Source organism: Branchiostoma floridae, chromosome 14 (assembly GCF_000003815.2).
Source record: "Branchiostoma floridae strain S238N-H82 chromosome 14, Bfl_VNyyK, whole genome shotgun sequence".
Lineage (NCBI taxonomy): Eukaryota > Metazoa > Chordata > Leptocardii > Amphioxiformes > Branchiostomatidae > Branchiostoma > Branchiostoma floridae.
In genome coordinates, this window is record NC_049992.1 from 16,052,302 (window position 1) to 16,071,970 (window position 19,669).

The following is a 19,669-nucleotide window of genomic DNA, read 5'->3' on the forward strand; positions in this document are numbered from 1 at the left end:
ACTGAAGAGACAATGAAATGAATACACAAAACGCAAAATCAGTTTCTCATCTATGAAATTCGTTGAGTGTTCCGTGTCCAATGTTAGGTGGTATGGGGTATAAGTGGGGTATAAGTGAGGTTCATTCCATTTCAAAAGGCATGACTTTCAGAAGATATAGCTCAACTGTTCGTAGTTAAACCTTGCTCTTACACATGTGTCTTTACCGACCATTTTTCAAAGTAGAGCGTTTGTCCCGTTCTTAAACTGTCTAACGGGACTACTTTGTTGTAAACGTAGCAGCGCAAGCAGTATTTTCTTCGAACTCCTCTCTTTGCTCCAGCTTTCGTACACTTCTTACATGTTTTTAGTCCCTCAACTTGTAGATTCCCCGGGTTCTCACGTATATAAAGCCCATTTCAATTTGGCGTCTCAAAGGGAAGACGTCGACAATCTTTACGCACGTACAAACTTTGAGGGGACAAATTTAACTTATCTGGGTAAATATTACGTATAGAATTTCTATATTTATCCTACTTCCTGACTTCCTATTCGTGACAGCTGATTTTGCACCAGATACAAAAGAAATGCCCATAATCTTGTGGTACAATAGAGAAGTATTTGCTATCACTAGATCTCGGGACTGAAAGCAGTAGATATGTTTGTCGTTCATTAATCTTGCTCCAAAGGCTATGTTTCTAATATATCACCACCATACATCTGTATACACTCTTCCCTTTGGTTTTTGTCCAGGCTTAAGGTTCTCTTTTATGGCTTTGTTGCCCTTCTCTCCACAGGGTTTACAGCCATGAATAGGTTTCTATATGCATACAAGTTTTTACTTGAGTGACTTTATCGAGCCAGTTTCATGTGGATGTTGTAAATCAAATTCATGCACAGATATAATAAACATTGGTACAACATACACAAAGGTTGCGAGATATGAAACTTTAATTACATCGGCCTTAGCAGTAAACTTTATGGTGACTATGGTATCTTTATGCAGTCTGTCATCTCAACTTTTGAATCTTACTGAGTCTGCAATATTTTTTCAACCTTTATTTATCCTTGAGTACAAAAACCATTGGCCTAAGTCGTTTTTAAGGGTTCAAGGTTTCTACAATTCAATGTAAAATTGAAGAAACATTACCATTGAGACAGCAAGTACCCACCATCATGTCAAATTTATGAATTCAATTGAAAATGGAAAGAAAATCATACCTTTCAGAAAGTCCCGGGGGAGCAAATGATTGCTTGTGAAGTACAAGGACAATGCATGGAGTGGTTAAGTACATACAAACTGTATTTGTAATAGGCCAATTACAGCAGTCTGGTCATTGCCTCCATAACGTCATCTGCTCTCTTTGAGTATAGACTGCTAATAGGACCTGCAGTACATGCATTTTGACGTCTAGAGAGAACCTTTCACAAAGCAGAAGTGCATGCTTGTCATAACAGATGTTGAACTAATTGTGCAGATCCAAAATGACATCTACTAGTACACATTTTCAAGTACGCTAAGTGGATAGATAGTTCCGTGACACGTACGTATGATAATAAAGTGTACTACATGTAACGTTACGTGCATAATTGCAGCACAAATAAGTACAAACTCCTATGATAAAATCTACTCCACCAACCCCAGATTCTATAAAATGAACACATATTTAAACACAAGACAAGAAATGAATTTAAAAATTCCAAACAATAAAGAGATACTGAAAACAAAACTCCTTGAACATGGAACAACTTTAACAGTAAAGAAACAAATATGACAGCACTTTCTTACAGTTTTAATGAAATTTTTCCTTTTATGTACTTCCAACTCAGCTATCAAAACTTCTATTAAGATACATGTATGCTCCATTTCCTCAAAATCAGCGACTCTCAGCTTCAAACTAAGCAACTACACGAGTTAGATTTATGCACATTCTGTTGGAAGTAATATATAGAAATTGCATCAAAGTGGATCCTGAAAACACAAAGTGTGCCTGACCACCGGTTTGGTCACCCAACGGCTGAAGGCCAGGATCTGTTCAAGTGTTCACCCGATGGTTATGGCTTCTTTTAAAAATGGTGGCTTATGTAGCCAGATTTGCTTAAAGCATCTCCACAGCCAGATGGCTTTTTATATTAGACACAACTCATTATTGCACAATATGCAGTATTGTATGCATTATGTCTTATTCTGAACTATATGTATATCATCCGGTATCTAGCTTACTGCACTTTGGCACATCACACTCAGTCATATAATGCATTGTAAACCTCTGTAAAGTATGGAATGGCAAATAGATTCCAATGAAGTCTTTAAACATATATGATCACAGCCCACTATCTAAGCTTCAGCCTCAAGCTTTTATTACAAGAAACAGGAGCAAATGACAGGACTCCAACCACGGGAAACGTAAGGCCTGGCAAGCATTAAAGGCCTTACCACTTTACTACAAATTGCTCCTGATATTTAAGAGGGGCAGGGAAAGAGAGACCTCCTTCTCTTGGCTAATGAGTGGCTGTCCAGTTCTTATCAAAGCAGTAATATCACACAGCAGGGCATCCCAGATTTATGGCCTTGCACATCACTTCTGACAGAGACCGTAGCAGGTGGGAAGTGCACTAACTACACATATTGATTTACCAATAATTATATAGTCCCTGAGTAAAGGCTATGTCATCAGTTCAGGGAACTCATAGTTGATGCAGTGCCTGAACTATTCAGTGCTTTTATCTAACACATTGTTTAACTAGTATGATTTTATGATACTGTCCAATTCTTTTTATCTGACAGTGTACATCGTTTCTGACAGAGACCGTAGCAGGTGGGAAGTGCACTAACTACACATATTGATTTACCAATAATTATATAGTCCCTGAGTAAAGGCTAAGTCATCAGTTCAGGGAACTCATAGTTATAGATGTTGGCCAGATGCAGTGCCTGAATTATACAGTGCTTTTATCTAACACATATGAATCTTTCTTAACCCTTATGATCTTTATGATGATACTGTCCAATTCTTTTTTATCTGAAAGTGTACCTGCCTTAAGCTTGTTCCTTTATAAATTAACTGCCTTTTTCACCATAAGAACTTTTATAACATGCAATCTAACATTTACTTAGATATAAGCTCAACCAAGAAGACAATTTGTATCAACTACAGCTTAATTCGGCAGACAGAACTAGTTCTGCATTATTACAGACTGTAGTCTTGAGAACTGTATGTATCACTTCTTATGTTTCTAATGTATGTTATAAGATTTGTATCATTTTATCCAATCCAAGAGTGGCTTGAAATTTTAAGAAATCCATTTGCTTTGGAAAATAAGATTATATATTATTTGTACATCTTCAAACATTATAGATATGTACAACACATCTCTTGACTCTATAATTTTTTATAGTAATCAAAAAACTTTTGAGAAGTTAATAATAATATATACAGTTAAAATATACTTAAATGTAATGCAGCAATACGGCAATATTACACATAATACACAACTTACATTAGTGAGGTAAGGTCATCACTCAAGATATTCCAATATTTCCTTCTAGGTAACTTAAAATACTTTCCCCTAAAATATCTGATGCATAATTTATATTTTCATACACTCATGATAAAATCTCTCAAGGACTATCAAGAATATCATTTTGATAATAAATTTTTAGCATAGTTTCAAAAGACAGATTTCGAAAGGACCTGAGTTTCTGGCAACTATGAACTATCATTTTGTTAGTTGTTAGAGCGTTAGTGCAAGGACGTCCTTGGTTAGTGTTGAATGTTTTCAATTATCTTCTTCAAGACTGCAAAATTTTAAGCAACCAATAAACAAACAAAGGTATAGGTAAGACTCAGACCAGCTCAGTATTTTCATCTAGACTCCTCCCACTAAGTGATCTCTGCCGTTTGATGCTCTTCCGTCTGATACCCTGGTCCTCCTCCCCATCCTCATCCTCCTGAAGACGGGCAAACTGGAGGAACACCTAAAGATACAGGAACAGGAGTTCAAAGACCTCATACCTCTATGAAATATTTTTGTAGATTTGCATGACACAACCATGTCTATGTCATCAACAGCGACATTCATTTTCTGGCATTCTAAAACTGACCAGCACAAGTGGATAGAAAACTTAATATACACTTTTCATACTCCATGATACAAAAGTCAAATGCTTACTAAAAATTCCCAGAAATAAGCAAATATCATCAGACACTTAATTGATTTCAAAGGTTATTGTTACCTGCTCCAAAGTAGACTGGCTGAAACTGTATTCTTCTATTCCAACATTTGTCTTTCCTGTAGAATAACAAAAGCTGCACATAAGGATTCCACATAGGCAAGAATAAAACTAACAGTGTACTGTAACAATATAACTCATCTATTGCCAAAATTATGATACTTCATGCCACTCCACTGATATTTCTAGAAGAACTTAGTTCCAAACTCCTATCAACATTTTGATGCCAACAACAGGTTCGTTCAGTATCTTATGAGGAATACCGTAAGTTAGAATGATCATTTGTTGTGACATATTCTCAATAACAAAGACACAAGGGATTGGTACATTGTCAACAGAAATGCTCTGCAATGATAGATGACATTCATTAGGTACTCCTTATCACACATAGGAAATCAGTGACAGAAACATTTTCCTCACATTGCTCATTGATGACTAATTTTTGTATATGCAATAATTGATATCACAAATATATTAGATATATATCACTATAGTAAAGTTACAGAATGATATATCTAATTCTCTTGTTTGCAGGTTGGCAATTCTAAAGTTTGGCAGCCTGTATGTAACCTGTAGTGACTATTATTATCATTGGACTGAGCAGAGCACTTTGGACTAATGCTCGTAGCCTTTCGCAGCTTAAACGTAATACATAATCTGATATTTTGTCAGAAATTTCTCTGGTACTCAACCTATCATAATGACCCCCAGTGAGGGTCTTCATGCTTTGTTGAAAATCAAACAATCTTGAGGTTTGTACCAAACATCTTGAGATTTTGTCTTAAATCTTGTGCTGTTTTGACTTGATCTTGAGATGTTTTGACTTAATCTTAAGATATTTTCAAATTTGCTTTGAAAAAGAATCTTCATATCATTTCAAAGTATCTTGTGACCTTCTGAATGATCTTTAAGATTGTTATGAAAAATCTCAAGATTGTTGTGAAATCTCAAGATTTGTCTCAAAAGATCTCAAGATTGTCTAAAAAAAATATTGAGATTTAACGTTACCGAAAAATCTCGAGATTTTTTAAAATTTTCAATGAGACGTTAGGACTCCTGCTGGGGGTTACATGATCCACTGTGTAACAAAAGTTTTTCCCAAAAATCTGATGTGTACCTTTAAGCTGTAAATGTCATTAGTCCAAAGTGTTCTGCTACGTCCATCAACAATCTGCTTGCTGTTAGTCTTTTTATCAAAATGTGGACACTTGGATTCTTCTATTATCATATGATTCTGTGGAGCATTATTTAACCTACCCTCTTCTAGAGCTGTGAAGACTCTAGCTAAGGACCTGACATCTTCCTTGGGGATGTTGTATGTCACATGGTTACTGATGACCTCTGCCTCAGCAGCATCAGGGAAAAGGTCGTGGACAAAACTGTCCAGTCGATCAAGGCTGCAAATAGTCAGACAAGTGATATATCACAATTAAAGAGGGTGTCTGATAGTGTTATGTATTTTGGATGTATTTTTGATGTATATTTGATCGATGTCTGTTCAGTACATTTGTACATCTTGTTCACGGAGTGACCTAGTCCCACAATGATGGCTGGGAGCTGCCCACTCTGTGAACAAGATGTACTGAATAGACATAAGAAATTTGGTATGTGTTTATGCCTTCGAAGTGTCACTGTTTGTAGAATAATTGCTATCAAGTAATTTAATAATAATAATAAACCAATAAACATAGATTGGCATCTAACGCTGGTTTGCCTTTATCCGAGGGTAACCTATATTCGTTGCTTGTAAGAAAAAAAAGTATTTAGGGATATGAACGCGTAGACGGTGGTTTCAAATCAGAAAATTTTGAAAATATTGAAATTTGAAACTACAGTCCACAGACTTAATACTCCTAAATGTGTTGTTTTCAAATGCAACGAATAAAGGTCACCCCACGGATAAAGGTGAACTAGCGTTATACTGTATCACAAAAACATACATGAAAGTAACATATACATGTAGAGAGAAAACATGTAATGTAGGGAAAAAGGGAGCAGCAGACATCTCTATGATTAGCCCACTCTACAGTAATACTATACCAAAGAATTATGTTAGCCCTTATTGTTATGCTAACTAGGTTGCTAAGCTTTATCCTATACCTCTGTTTTGTACTTTGTGTAATAGTTGTTGCCATACATTGTATCATGTACAATTGTCGTACAATAAAGTTCTATCTCTATCCTAAAGCTCAATAATGTTCATGTACATCAGAAATGTGCTCCTCTTCAGCTGCAGGTATGGTAGTTTTGTCATATCATCACTAAACAGCTGTCTAAGTCTAAAGCACAGCTTTCCCCTTAATTGGTCCTTGATGACTTCTGACAAAATACCTGTGACCTTCAAGTTAAAAGAGCAGGAAATTGTATTACTTAATACATTATGGCTATTCATGCATTACCACCAAGGATGGGAAATCCACTCGTATCTCATAGTCTCAGGCAAGCTAGTATGACATGATTGACAGGGCTCAGGTAAAGGATTGACAGCAGGGATCAAGTTCTTAAGGGACTGTGCTGGTATGGTAAATATGATGTGTTGCAAATGGCTGTAATACCTCATTACACTGTTTAGACTTCTTAGACTGTAGGGTAACTGGATGGACTTGACTTAAGCAAGCAAGACAATAGGGTTCTGCCATAGTGGACCAAATACAAGGTGGAAATAGAAAAGCAGACTTGTGCAGTATTCCAACCAGATCTAGATCTGTCTCCAAGACCAATTCTTCTGCCAAGGGGACAGACATTTACTTGTTGAGACAGACAAAAATGTCACCTCATCTGTCCCAAAATCATGACATAAAACTGATGACAGTGTATATTAATGAGCTTAAAATGACAGATGTTAAACTGTACAAAAATCAATCATATACTATTAAGCTCCACAATAATAAGTAGGATGGAAACAAATTAAAACTGGAGACAGCCCAGATTCTTACCTTCTGCTTACTAGATTTCTCTGTACCCACCTTGCGTCAAGGTCATTATTGATGTCTTCTGACTGTTCCTTGACCTTGACTTCTAGAATGTACCCACTTCCATACTTGTTCTTTAGATGCTGGGTAGAACCAAGACACCTGAAAGAAAACAGACCACATCCTCAAAATTTCTATTTTTATTTCCAATTTGATTTTATATGGGCTCGGCTCTGGATTTTGTGCACCAAGCATGAAATGTCATTTCTCAATACTTCAAATGGCATTACACTCAAGGGCTAATCTGTGAAGAGCCAGGGTTCAAAATCTACATTGGTTAATGTCACATCAGCTTGTCCTATAAGGAGAATATCAAATGATTTTATCAATATTGTAAGTTATATATGATATTACAAAATGTGGAATAGAACTCATACTATCATCCATCTACAAATTGTAGGACATAATGTGCACATAATTTGCTTACTGATTTATATGTACATCCAATAAATTATACTTTTATCAAATGTCAGAATATGAAGCTTACTATGCTTCCACTTAATTTGTATAACCTCCATTAACATTTATCTGCCAGGTTACATAATTCAGCCACTCTAATTGCAGCAGCCCCGGGCATGCACAGGTTAAATTATACAGGAGTGCCCTACACTAGTATTGCACTGGACATCTCTTTGGGTGGTGGATATACAATGTGACCTAGTGGAACTATGGTAGAAGATGTTATAGATCTTTATTAGAAACATATAACATTTAAGAGACTAAAGTAAGACACTATTTGGTTTTCAAACCTACTTGAGCTGACCATTGACCATGATCCCAACACGGGAGCACAGAGCATCAGCCTCCTCCATGGAGTGAGTCGTGAGTATGGCTCCTCGGCTGCTATCTCTGAAGGCAGCACTGATGGTGTTCCTATGTGCAGTAAACAAAAGGACTTATTGTTTGATAGAGGAAAGGTCAATTAGCATTAAATAAATGTTGTGTGGTCATGCCATTAATCAATCAAAGATAGTAGGATTGACTAGTAGGGCAATTGTAGAAAATTACGTTGGAGGAAGTGACCCTTGCTTGACCTACACTTGTGCGACATCCGCCGCGTGATTGATTGTTACTTGTACAATGTTACACTAGATAGTTAACTTGATCTAGTACAGTCTACACATAGATTCTAAGGTATACAATATTGATAAATCAAGACAAGTTACCAACTGAGCTATCTGCAACTTTATGCAAGGCCAGGCAAGTCTTCTAATTTTAAAAGTTTCTTTTAAATCAGCTTCTTTTGTTATTTTTCTTCATACAATTATAAACAAAAATGATTACACGTCCTTTGGGTGCCTCCTTTCTTCTCATCTAGTACAACAGAATAGTGTAAAATCTATCTTATTTGAAATGATCATAGCAGAAACCATCTACTCCAGATTAAGAACTGACATCACTGCCAATGACTGTAGCTGCAAAATATATTATTTTCACCCTCCAGAAAGATACTTGTGGTGGAACTTCTAACTGCATGGAGTGCCCTCAGAGCTACTGACAGCTACATGTACATGATCAGTAAGTATATGATCTATGAGGGGTGACAAAAGTCAGGGATAAGGATGACAAATTGTGGCAGATTATCAAAAACAACAATTAATCTCAGCATGACTTCAGCTGTCAGGGTTCCAGGGGGACTAATCTGCTATGAAAAGTTTTAAAACTCAAATACATTAATGTATCATATATATTACAGATGCACAAGTTTCTCATTCCCTTCTGTATGTGCTAGTGAGAATAACTCAACACTTTGGCAACAAGCATAATTATTCTTTTGGGACTAAATTTCTACCTAAGAAGTTATTCCGCATTTAAGGCAGGTACATTCATACTGTGATACATACTTAGATAGTTTTATTGCACAACAATTGTACGGGGTACAAAGTATGGCATCTACATAACTACAGTTCTATAACTTAACGCTTATCTAACTAATACAGAAGTTGCAGTATGGGATAAGTTTCTTACAGTTATTAGAGGCTTTTTCAATCATTGGAGGAATTTCTAATGTCTAAACCTTCTTTGACATATAATAACACCCCAGGTATTTGGGGGGAGGTAAACATATTCTTTAACTTCCTCTTAATCCAGCCATAGTTTGCAGAACATGGATCCGTCTATGAATAAGTCTAAAATTTGTGACAAGATGAACGATTACATTGTGGCTTGTTACTTTCAAGATCTTTCTATAATTTCGAGTTCACAAGGGGAAACAATGCACACAGTTGGAAATAATGTGATTTATGATGAGGATCATCTCAAAGCACATGATATTCCTAACCATCAATATCAATATCTTAAACCCCTGATTCATCATTTCTTAAGACAGAATAACGGGTACTTGACAAATGAGCTGGCAGTCCCATGCAACAGAACATTTATCTTGAAGACAAATGGATAGAAATGTGTATCCAACCATTGTATAGATGTGTAGTCACCTAAGCTTCACTAAGTCTTCTTGATATTGTTTATTGTTAATTAGAAACTACATGTAGGCTTTAGTTGTTATTGGGATAAAATATTAAAGAGTGGGATTTATCATCACCTAGCACAGTAGGGGCGGAGTAGTTTTAAAGAACATTTGTACGAGGGGCGTGCAATTAGTAATGGTCCTGACCCATTTCCCATAGCAGGAGATTAATGAAACTTGGCACAGTTATTAGTCTTTCTCTTCATAGGAGTCACCCAGAGTTATGCATTTCTCCCATCGTTTGATGCAGCTCTGGACACCGATTTTGTAGGACACCCCAGGTTGGTCCTCCAACTGATGCCTCATCAATGGCACAAGAGGGACGACCAGGTCTGGGAGCTGTTTCCACAGACTTCCAGCCACGTTTGAATTCAGGATGCCAGCGTTTTACAAGGTCATATGATGGGGCATCATCACCATAAGTTTCATTTATTTCATCAAAAGTCTTCTTTGGTGTGCGTCCTTTCAAATACAAAAACCGGATCACTGCGCGACACTCAACTGGTTCCATTTCACACCTGGTCCATTTCGCACCTGACTAAGTTCAAACACCAGTAAATCAGAAACCACAATTAGTTCAGAGCTGTCTTTTGCAACATAACCCATAGAGATATGAATTATTACACATACAAAATTTCATCTAGATCAGACAACTGGAAGTGGGTCAGGACCATTACTTATTGCACGCCCCTCGTAGCTATAGACGTGCAAAAGTTAGGTCTGTGTCATAGAACCAGTCACTGCCACGCCGCACGTCTGCAAAACTGGTGCATTTTGCTGAAGCGCAGTTATGACAACTATATAGACACAGACACAGGTACTAGCAAGAAATGATTCTAGCTGCAGTGCATGATAGAACCAGTTTTGCCCTGAGGAATGTCACAGATGGTCACCTAAACATTGGTCTTGAATAAAACACTTTGTTGTGTGGAAAGAAAATTCAATTTGTTATTCATCTCTTGATACATCACTGGGTTCTTTGACCCCTTATTCAGTTTTATTACTTTGGTAAGTCACAAGACCAAGGAATGTATTTCAATGTAGTGTGAAATAAATCTACAAATTTGAAGAAAGTTATTATTATTATTTCTTTATTTCAGGCTCTCACTGGCCCATATGACAGAGGGACATACATGAAAAACAAAAAATATATACAACATTTCAAGACAAACTGACAATACTATGGCTATGTGTAGAGGCGGCGCCAGAGATTGGTGAAAAATGAGTTCTTGTAAAAAGAGTCGGACCTAAGTACGGACTGTATAATGGTATTAGTAGAATTGAAAAGCCTATGTACAAAGGAGTGGCACTGTTTACGCCATCTGGCGTCAAAGGTATCGGTATGATTGCACACGAACATTTCACTTGCGCTGCAAGATCTAGGGAAACTCATAATGATACGAAAACAATTATTGTAGGCAATTCGACATTTCGACAGAACACATGAGCGAAAAGAATTCCACAACTGCCCACCAAATAGTTGAGAACAATGGGATGTGAACAGTTGTTTCTTAATAGCAGGTGAACAAAGACAAAATTTTCGAATTATAGTATTAGCACGACAGTACAGACCCCTTAGCTGGGCAAGAATACAGTCATCATCACTCAGTCTGTCATTAATAGCAATTCCAAGATATATAAATGATGTCACAAATCTCAAACACTCTCCATACAATTTGATCGACGGGAGCGGATGTAGAAGTGGCAAACTAGCGCTCGGGAAGTACATGCAGCAATGTCTTGTTTACATTGAATAACAAATCATTTTCTAAACCAAAGTCCTCACAAGTACTTACAAGTTTTTGCAGAGACTTAAGGCTAGGACATAACAAACACATGTCGTCAGCATAAAAAAGATGGTTCACAAGAAAACCTCCTATATAGCAACCTACTTTAGTACTACTGAGTCTCGAACTTAAATCATCTATATATGCATTGAATAGTAGCGGGGATAGCAGACTCCCTTGCCTTACACCATTTGATACATAAAAGCAGGGAGACAAAACATTGTTCCATCTAATACACATTGTTTGGTTCTGGTACCAGTAAACCAGAAACCTCACCAAATACACCGGGACCTTTCTGTCAAGTAGTTTTTTAAATAGGGTCCAATGGTTTACCCTATCAAAAGCCTTGGAGGCGTCCAAAAAACAAGCAAAAACTGGAGAGCCGAGACCCCGGTAGTACTCAATTGTCTGTTTTAAAGTAAATACACACATGTCAAGACCATGTCCTCGTTTGAAACCGAACTGATGAGCAGTGGTTTGAAGATATGGCTCTAGCCTGTTCAATAAAACAGCCTCCAGAACTTTGGATAATGCTGATGCAATTGCTATTGGTCTATAGTTATCACTATCAGAAATATTACCAGTTTTGTTTTTAACAACCGGAATGATGGTAGTATCTAACATACTTTTCGGAATGAAGTTATGGACAAGCCCGGCTGAAAACAATAGTGATATGCATATGCTAAGCTTAGGCCCCGCATATTTAAGGTGTTCATTACTGATTCCGTCAGACCCTACCGCTTTTCCATTGGGTAAGTTTCGAATGATATCATATACTTCCACAGGAGAGATTTGCATCCCCGAATCAAATTCAAAAGGACAACCTGTCGACAAATCAGACATAACAGCAGGTCTATGTACCTCACTATTGACAGAGTTCAGCAGTTTTTCAAAATGACTCCTCCACATGTCTGCGATCTGCTCAGTCCCAGAGCAACCATCTATAGTATTAGGTATTACAGAATGAGAGGATTTAGTACTACGGACCTTTGTCCAGAATTCTCTAGTATGGCCGGCATTGAAACTTCTTGCAGTCGAGTCAGCTCTTGCCCTGTTTTCCTCCTGTCTACACTGTCTTAGGGCATACTTAAACTTTGCCCTGGCTTGATTCATTAAGGAAAAAATTGGACCAGATCGAGGGCGGCCACTTTCCCTCCAAAGAATGTAGGCCTCACGTGCAGCCGTATGCAAATCCTTAACAACCTCATTCCATCCGGGGACAGGTGTGAAGGAATTGCAACACGTTCTTTGAGTTATAGTGGAATTCGCAGAATCTTTTAGAATGGCAATTAATTGGCAGGTAAACAGGTTGAGGGCATTAGTATGCGCTTGATCCTGACAATTCGGATCCTTACAAATCATTGCGTCTAGTGGAATTTCCACGTTTGACAGAAAACTGTCCACAGATAAACGATACATGTCGACTTGGCCTGGCATCGCCCTGGCCCAGTCAGTGATTTTGCGAGGAATCTCGGAGTATGCAGCCTTAGCTATGGCTGGGAAATTTGCATCTAAAGAGATACAGAGTGGAAAGTGATCAGAGGAGACATAATCATGCAACACCTGAATATTGTTGATGTTTTGGTGAGCCGTGTCACTTGCCAGACAGTGATCGATCCATGATGTGGAAGCATGGACATCACTGAGGTAAGTGTAAGAATCGGCCGGAAGAAGTTCCCTGTCTGAGCAGTGTAATCCAGTTTCCTCGCAAAACGTCTGTAACAATACACCAAATCTACTTGTAGGTGAGGCATTAAAATCGCCCAAGATTACCGTAGCATACGAATTATAATCCTCCAAGAGTGCCTCAAGTTTACCCAGCTTCTCAAGAAATGAGTCAGTATTTGCTGGCATATCACAAGGCATATATACACATACACAGAGTAATTGACATCCATTCAAATCTATTCTAACAGCAATGAGACTATCATCATCAATGTCAACAGGAGATATGACAGAAGATAGGGTCTTTCTCCACATGATCCCCACTCCCCCATACGGGCGTCCTTGTAGCACCCCTGCTTCAAGATTTACTGGGGATTTCCCGGAGGCCATAAACTCAGGACTAATACTGCTTAGAAAAGGGATATCATCAGGCAGAAGCCAGTGTTCTTGCAACATAATAATGTCATTTGATTCACATAGACTTTTGATTGTTCCAACTGAGTTCTTGACAGAACGGCAGTTATATGATGCAATCCGCAGTTTCTGTTTCAAGTCCATGGTTAAGAAGTGGAAGAGCGTCGCCTACTGTGAAAGCGGCGCACTAGGATCCCACATGGCCAGAAAGATGGGGACAGGACTTCCGACACAGCATTGCAGTCAACAGAGACGCGGAACGAAGAATACCCATCGTATTTTGTGGTCAGTTTAGAACAGGACACTGTGAATTTCTGCGACAAGTTATCAGTCAAGTACCTTTCAACATCCTGAGTCAGTGTGTCCGGTTCAAGGCGCGTCACAAAGATCTCCGCTGGTCTTGACTTAACCGCAGACAGACTGGACGACACCGCCGTACCCACCACTGCCCTAGACCTCTGCTTCTTTCTCTGCACCAGGCGGAAGCCCTCAGAGTCAAGGTCACTGTGGCCACCAGCTGAGGTGGACTGCGGTCGGGGAACAGCCCTAGAGCCACTCGAGTAGCCACGACGTCGGGATGCCTGCGATGACTTTGTGGCAAGCGCCCTCTCCACCTGCCGACCAGGGTCGCCCGCGTGCAGGGACTTAGGGATAGTCTCCGACGGGCAGGTGTCAGACACGGCATTGGCGTAGGATTCCTTCGGCCTGGCGAGAGTCGACGTTGCCGGCGGAGCAGAACTCGACGCTGCCGGCGGAGCAGAACACGACGCTGCCGGCGGAGCAGAACACGACGCTGCCGGCGGAGCACAGCTCAGCCTGTTTTTCAATTCCCAGATCTCTTTCCTGAGGGCCACAAGCTCAGTCTGGACTCTAACCGAATCTATGGAGCAGTCCCTAATCAGTTTCATCTCCTGCCTCACGATCTGAAGCTCTTGCATGCAAACCGAGATGTCTACATGTTCCAGATTCACAGCGGGGAGGTGGAGAGTTGCGGACACGAAAGTAGGTAACGACGGAGGAGCAGTAGAATGCAAAACTCGCTGAATATCCTCCATATTGGCGGTAGACTTGTCTGCTCCCTTTCGCTTTATGTAGCGTTCGTCTGGCTTACATGTATCAAATACAAGTCTCTTAGCCGTCTCTATTTCCTCTTCCATGTACGTCTCGGTACACAACTTCGTAATGATGTCGAACGGAAGAGTGTCCATCTTGTTAACAGTAAAACATAACAGATCGTTGATGATAACATCTTTACATACCGCTTCGGATCCAGACCCACTAGGGGGGAAACGCTTGTCTGAACAGCACTGGCAGAGAACAAGATCCCCCTGACAGTAAAGTAAATTATGAAAAAATGAAAGAATAAAAAAATAATGATTAAACTCTAAAAAAAATTTTAATTCATCTTAGAATCGTACATTTGAATTTTTAAAACCTTTTTTGACCATTGTGTTGTAAAAAACCTCACCACAGAAAGCGCTTGGCTCCAGGGTCCATACCAGTGGATGGCTCGTCCATCAGAACAACTTGAGTGTTTCCCAGCATGCTCATCGCAAAACTCAGCTAGAAGAAAAAACACTAATATTCAGAAAAGTGTTACAGAAAACTTCTCTGGCATTCTACAACTAAAATGGTAAGTTCTTGCAGATAATATAATGGCACTGTCTGAAGGAAGAAGAAACACACTTTTTAACTTTCTCTGCTGGGTACCATTTTGCAAACAACTTTGTATTGGTGAGAAGCTAAAACCGCAGAGAAAAGAATTATTATAATATAGTACATTGTACATGTACATCAAGCAACTTAAAATATAGGAATAGCAACAAAAGGTTTTCCTTACACACTAAGTTAAAATTGCATATGAGATAAACGTCTTTTACAATGATACAATATGAATTGAGTCAAATATGGGAAAGTAGAAAAGTTTAACTACTAAAGCCTACCTTTCTTTTGGTGCCACCAGACAAAGCTGAACTTCTCTTCTGTGCATGTTCCTCTATCTCCATAGACTCAATAAAGCTGTTTTGGGGATAAACAACACCTTAGTATACTACAAAGCTCTCAAATTGCATTGTGTGCAATCAAAGACATTCATAATTCTTTATTCTGTATATACTGACAGTCTGCACTCTTTGTTCTCACATTATCACGACATGTTTCACCAAACACATTCAATGCTGTAAACAATTTATATCACATGGAAGAGTACATTCTGGGGCCCACTATGCATACATCCAATATACGATACACTTGGATGGTAACCATTGTGTTGTGAAGAATGAAAATAGCCAAAATTTACCATCGAACATAAAGTTTATAGTCTGTTCATCATTCCTGTTTCATGTGAAAGCTTTTCTTCCCTGCATATACCTCGTATCTTCTACTTTTATTAGCTCTTCTGAAGTCAGGTTACGACACTCCATATGCAATATATCAAGCCCTGCCTATACAAACATACGTGAGGTAGGATTTTGACCTTTTGTCGACCGAGGCCTATATTGATTTAGGTGTAAAAAGCAAAACACTATTGTGTTGATATGATGAGTCAAAAGACTGGCACAGGTAGACAAACAAAGGGGTATTGGCTTTGTGTGAGAAATATATTATATACATTGTGGAATACGACAAAGGGCATTCCGTATGGCCCAACCGCAGATAGGTTCGCCGAACGGTAGAAGGTTGAAGGTATATGTGGAGAAGGAGACCTCAAGCCAACCGTTCACACTTAAGCCACATCTTCAGAAAAGAAGCTGGAGCCGCATGTTCCCCGTTTAGGAACTTTATTCGAACCGACACACAACAATGTTTCGCCGTGTGGCTTCCTCAGTGTTATGGGCTCGAATGTAGAAGGGCTACCCAACACACGGGGGGGCTGGGACGGAGGGCAATACGGAATACCCCCTGTTGCATCTTATTTATAGCATGCCAACCCTAGGAAACTCAAGATTATAAAAAAAAAAGAGCAAAAGACATGATGTCAATGCACATCACGTCAACAACTTTATTTCTTGATTCAAAAAAAGAACTGATGCTGTGCCAGCTAGCTTCAGGGTTAAAAAACAGTTGTTTGGATTTTTGACAGCAGCACACACAATAATATTGAGGTTTTAAAAAAGTTGTTGGAATTGAACTATATGGAACCCCAGGCCACTATAAAATACACATTTTTCAGGATAACAAATTCTGTTTTTCCTTACTGGTCACAGATGACCTTGATGTCCTTGTCCTTCATGCCTCGCATGGCTGCGTAGATCTCCAGGTGTTCGCGCAGCGTGACCAGCTCCCACAATGCATCTGTCTGCGGACAGTATCCCATGGCTTGGAAAGCCTCGGACAGACTGGACAAGATATCATGCCCCGCTACACACACCTGCACGGGTGATTGAGGGATAAATGGATTAGAACTGAAAGGTCAACTAACTTCTACATGAAAACGTAACCTTTTCCTACTCTTATGTCTAGACATCACGGCTGGCAGGATGTCACGGGTGACAAGTCCGTAACTCTTGAAGGTCTGGAAAGGGGGGGTTGGGACATATAACGTTAGTTCACCTTTATTTGCAGGGTAACCTTTATTCGTTGTAACCTTTATTCGTTCAGGGTAGATCGGGATATCAAGTTGACGGAGGAGGTCTCAAACTGCATTATAATGAAGAAAAAAATGCAATTTGAAATCACTCAGTCCATCGACGTGGTACCCCTAAATATCCTATTTTTAGGTACAACGGATATAGGCTACCCCGCGAATAAAGGTGAACGATCGTTACAGATTACTGGTTTTATCATGTGAGATTTTGTTGATAATAAATACCTGCATGCTATGAATAGTTTTATCTGGTTGGTGAATCGCTGGTAAATATATCTAACATATTGGTTGTTTACAAAGAACTTTGATTTCAAATTCTTTGTGAACAACCAGACTACATAATCATCTATAATATTCATCAGGGCAATACTGACTGAATGTCAGCAGGTGATTATATAACATGCACTGGCATAATACTGGCCGTAAGACTTATACCGGCCGATCAAAAATAATGGAATTGAAAGAGATCTAAACATGCAACAATAGTTATTTCTGAGGTGTGCACACTTCAGACATCTAGGTGTCCAATACATCATTTACAAAGCATCGATAACAATGCATTCGAAGACAACAAGGCCAAAAGTTTTCAGTATCTTTTTCGGGGTAGGCAGCTCGTCGTGGGACGAACACACTGTCACATTCATTGCCATATTTGTACATTGTAGATCATAATTACACATGCTCACAGCACAAGACGAACATGATTCAACAACAATCTTGAATTTCTGTTGGTGACCTACAACTCATGTAAAAGTGTGAAGAACCGTTGCATAATAGCCCGGATCTACGACTGAATGTGCAAAATTGAACGTACGCAGCCATTTTCCCGCCATTTTTATATCTACGCTAGCAGTGAAGTGTTACGTCATAGCGGTTGTGATGGAGAAGTTAAATGAAAATTCTTGACAGTATATGTCCGTTTTCTCATGACATTTTGTGTATGCTCATGCAGGTTTATGTTTTATGCATTTACTAACAGAAAAGGAAGGAACATCAGAGGATGTATAAAGGTACATAGCGACAGTTAATTGTGCCGTGTTTCTTCCGGCCGGTATTTTTACCCCCTCCAGCCACGCGCCCGTTCGCCATGTAATTCCGCGGCGTCTTACAATTACAATATTGTGCTTTTAGCGGGACAGGAGTGGCAGAAAAGTTACACAGAAGAAGTGGCATGGGTAACCTATAACAGCAACATGTAACTGGAGAAAATGATGCGTTGACAATTTGTCAAATCAGTATGGCTAGAGAAATCGTCGTAAACGTACCGGTATTATGATAATAGATGTTACTGCTTGTGTGCAAATAAATGTAAGTCAAAGTTCTCTGTAAACAACCAATATATCAAATATATCTACTAGTGATTCACCAACTATTCAAGGCTTGCGGGCAACAACATCTCACATGTACATGTATTATTGTTGCTGGATGTCCATCGCACTGCGATGATGACGTCAATGGCACACCTGCTCGTATGTATTATCAACAACATCTTAACAACAAGAAGGAAACAGTAACATGTATATGTTGACCAGTAATGCCTGGCAGTGAACAGGATGTTATGGCTGACAAAATGTTCATGATTGTATAACAGTCTGAAAAATGTTTTAAAGCATTTATCATAGTTTAGTGTAGTTTTGTTTGATTAATCTATTGATGATGCACAGAGAAAAGAGGGATCTCCTAACAAGAATTGCTTTTAGCTTTTAGATGATTAATGAAAACAGGAGAATCTGTGCCTCACAAAATGGATGGTTTGGACAACATAACAAACTTTCAGCAGCTTCAAGAAGCCCCATCAACCAGCAACTACCTCTGATCCAATTAGAAATTAGATCTAATTCATGTACCACTTTGTTGCACTTTGCTTTATCTAATTTGAGCACTGGCATCTTGGGAGTTGCTTGAGTTAATGTTCACATTCCTCAATAGCTGTAGTCATTCTTTAAAATATCATGTTACTGTATAATGCTGTGACACACTGTTAGATACGGAACCATTGCCAGTGTTCTAGCCAGCCTGATTTTTTTTCCGTCCCCTGGGTTTAACTTTTGAATGGAGAATCCTGTCGAAGGCGCAAAGATCCTTGGGGGGGTTTGACGTCATGCTCCCCCCAGAAAATTGTGAAATATAGACCCTCTGAAACGCTTTCCTTTATTTTGAGGGGCACATTTTGCTGGCAAACTCAACTTGGTTCAAGGTTCAGTTAATATCTTTATATGCTGATTTTTGTCCATCACAGGCAGAATGGGCAAAATTTTTGTCCATCCCCGCAGCAGCAAGAATCCGTCAAAAACGGAAGGATGAACCCTGGTTAGAAACCTGAACCAACCTTAAAGAAAATGTATAGCCTCTTATTTACAAAATTGCAGGAACTTGAACCCACAGGCAACTAACCAGAGAGTTCATAAAACATAGAGAGGCAAGTGATCCATAAAATGGGCAAAGGCTTTCCTGAGGAAATAACAGGATACAAGATTATACTGTTTAAAGGCCATGGCTGAATATCATGCTGATCCCTAGGATTAAATACATTTTGAAAAGGGCAGAACGGATTTTACAGAT

The 19,669-nt window shown here is 39.0% G+C and overlaps 1 protein-coding gene and 1 long non-coding RNA gene across 2 annotated transcripts in view; one reads left to right on the top strand and one right to left on the bottom strand.

Annotated features, from left to right (window-relative positions):
* The first annotated feature begins 1,696 nt into the window (after window positions 1-1,696).
* LOC118430547 lies at window positions 1,697-3,116 on the top strand. Its single transcript, XR_004832872.1, has 2 exons — window positions 1,697-2,583; window positions 2,799-3,116. It is a non-coding gene; the product is annotated as an uncharacterized LOC118430547 (long non-coding RNA).
* A 300-nt stretch (window positions 3,117-3,416) lies between these two features.
* The window catches only part of LOC118430177 (ATP-binding cassette sub-family A member 5-like), a 35,140-nt gene continuing 18,887 nt past the window's right edge, over window positions 3,417-19,669 (bottom strand). Inside the window, exons 27-34 of the mRNA XM_035840886.1 lie at window positions 16,719-16,891; window positions 15,465-15,540; window positions 14,990-15,084; window positions 7,939-8,058; window positions 7,180-7,287; window positions 5,471-5,610; window positions 4,217-4,272; window positions 3,417-3,958 (exon numbers count right to left, since the gene is read on the bottom strand). Of these exons, the coding sequence (XP_035696779.1) occupies window positions 3,827-3,958; window positions 4,217-4,272; window positions 5,471-5,610; window positions 7,180-7,287; window positions 7,939-8,058; window positions 14,990-15,084; window positions 15,465-15,540; window positions 16,719-16,891 (900 nt within the window). The 3' untranslated portion in view covers window positions 3,417-3,826. The remainder of the gene's footprint in view (window positions 3,959-4,216; window positions 4,273-5,470; window positions 5,611-7,179; window positions 7,288-7,938; window positions 8,059-14,989; window positions 15,085-15,464; window positions 15,541-16,718; window positions 16,892-19,669) is intronic.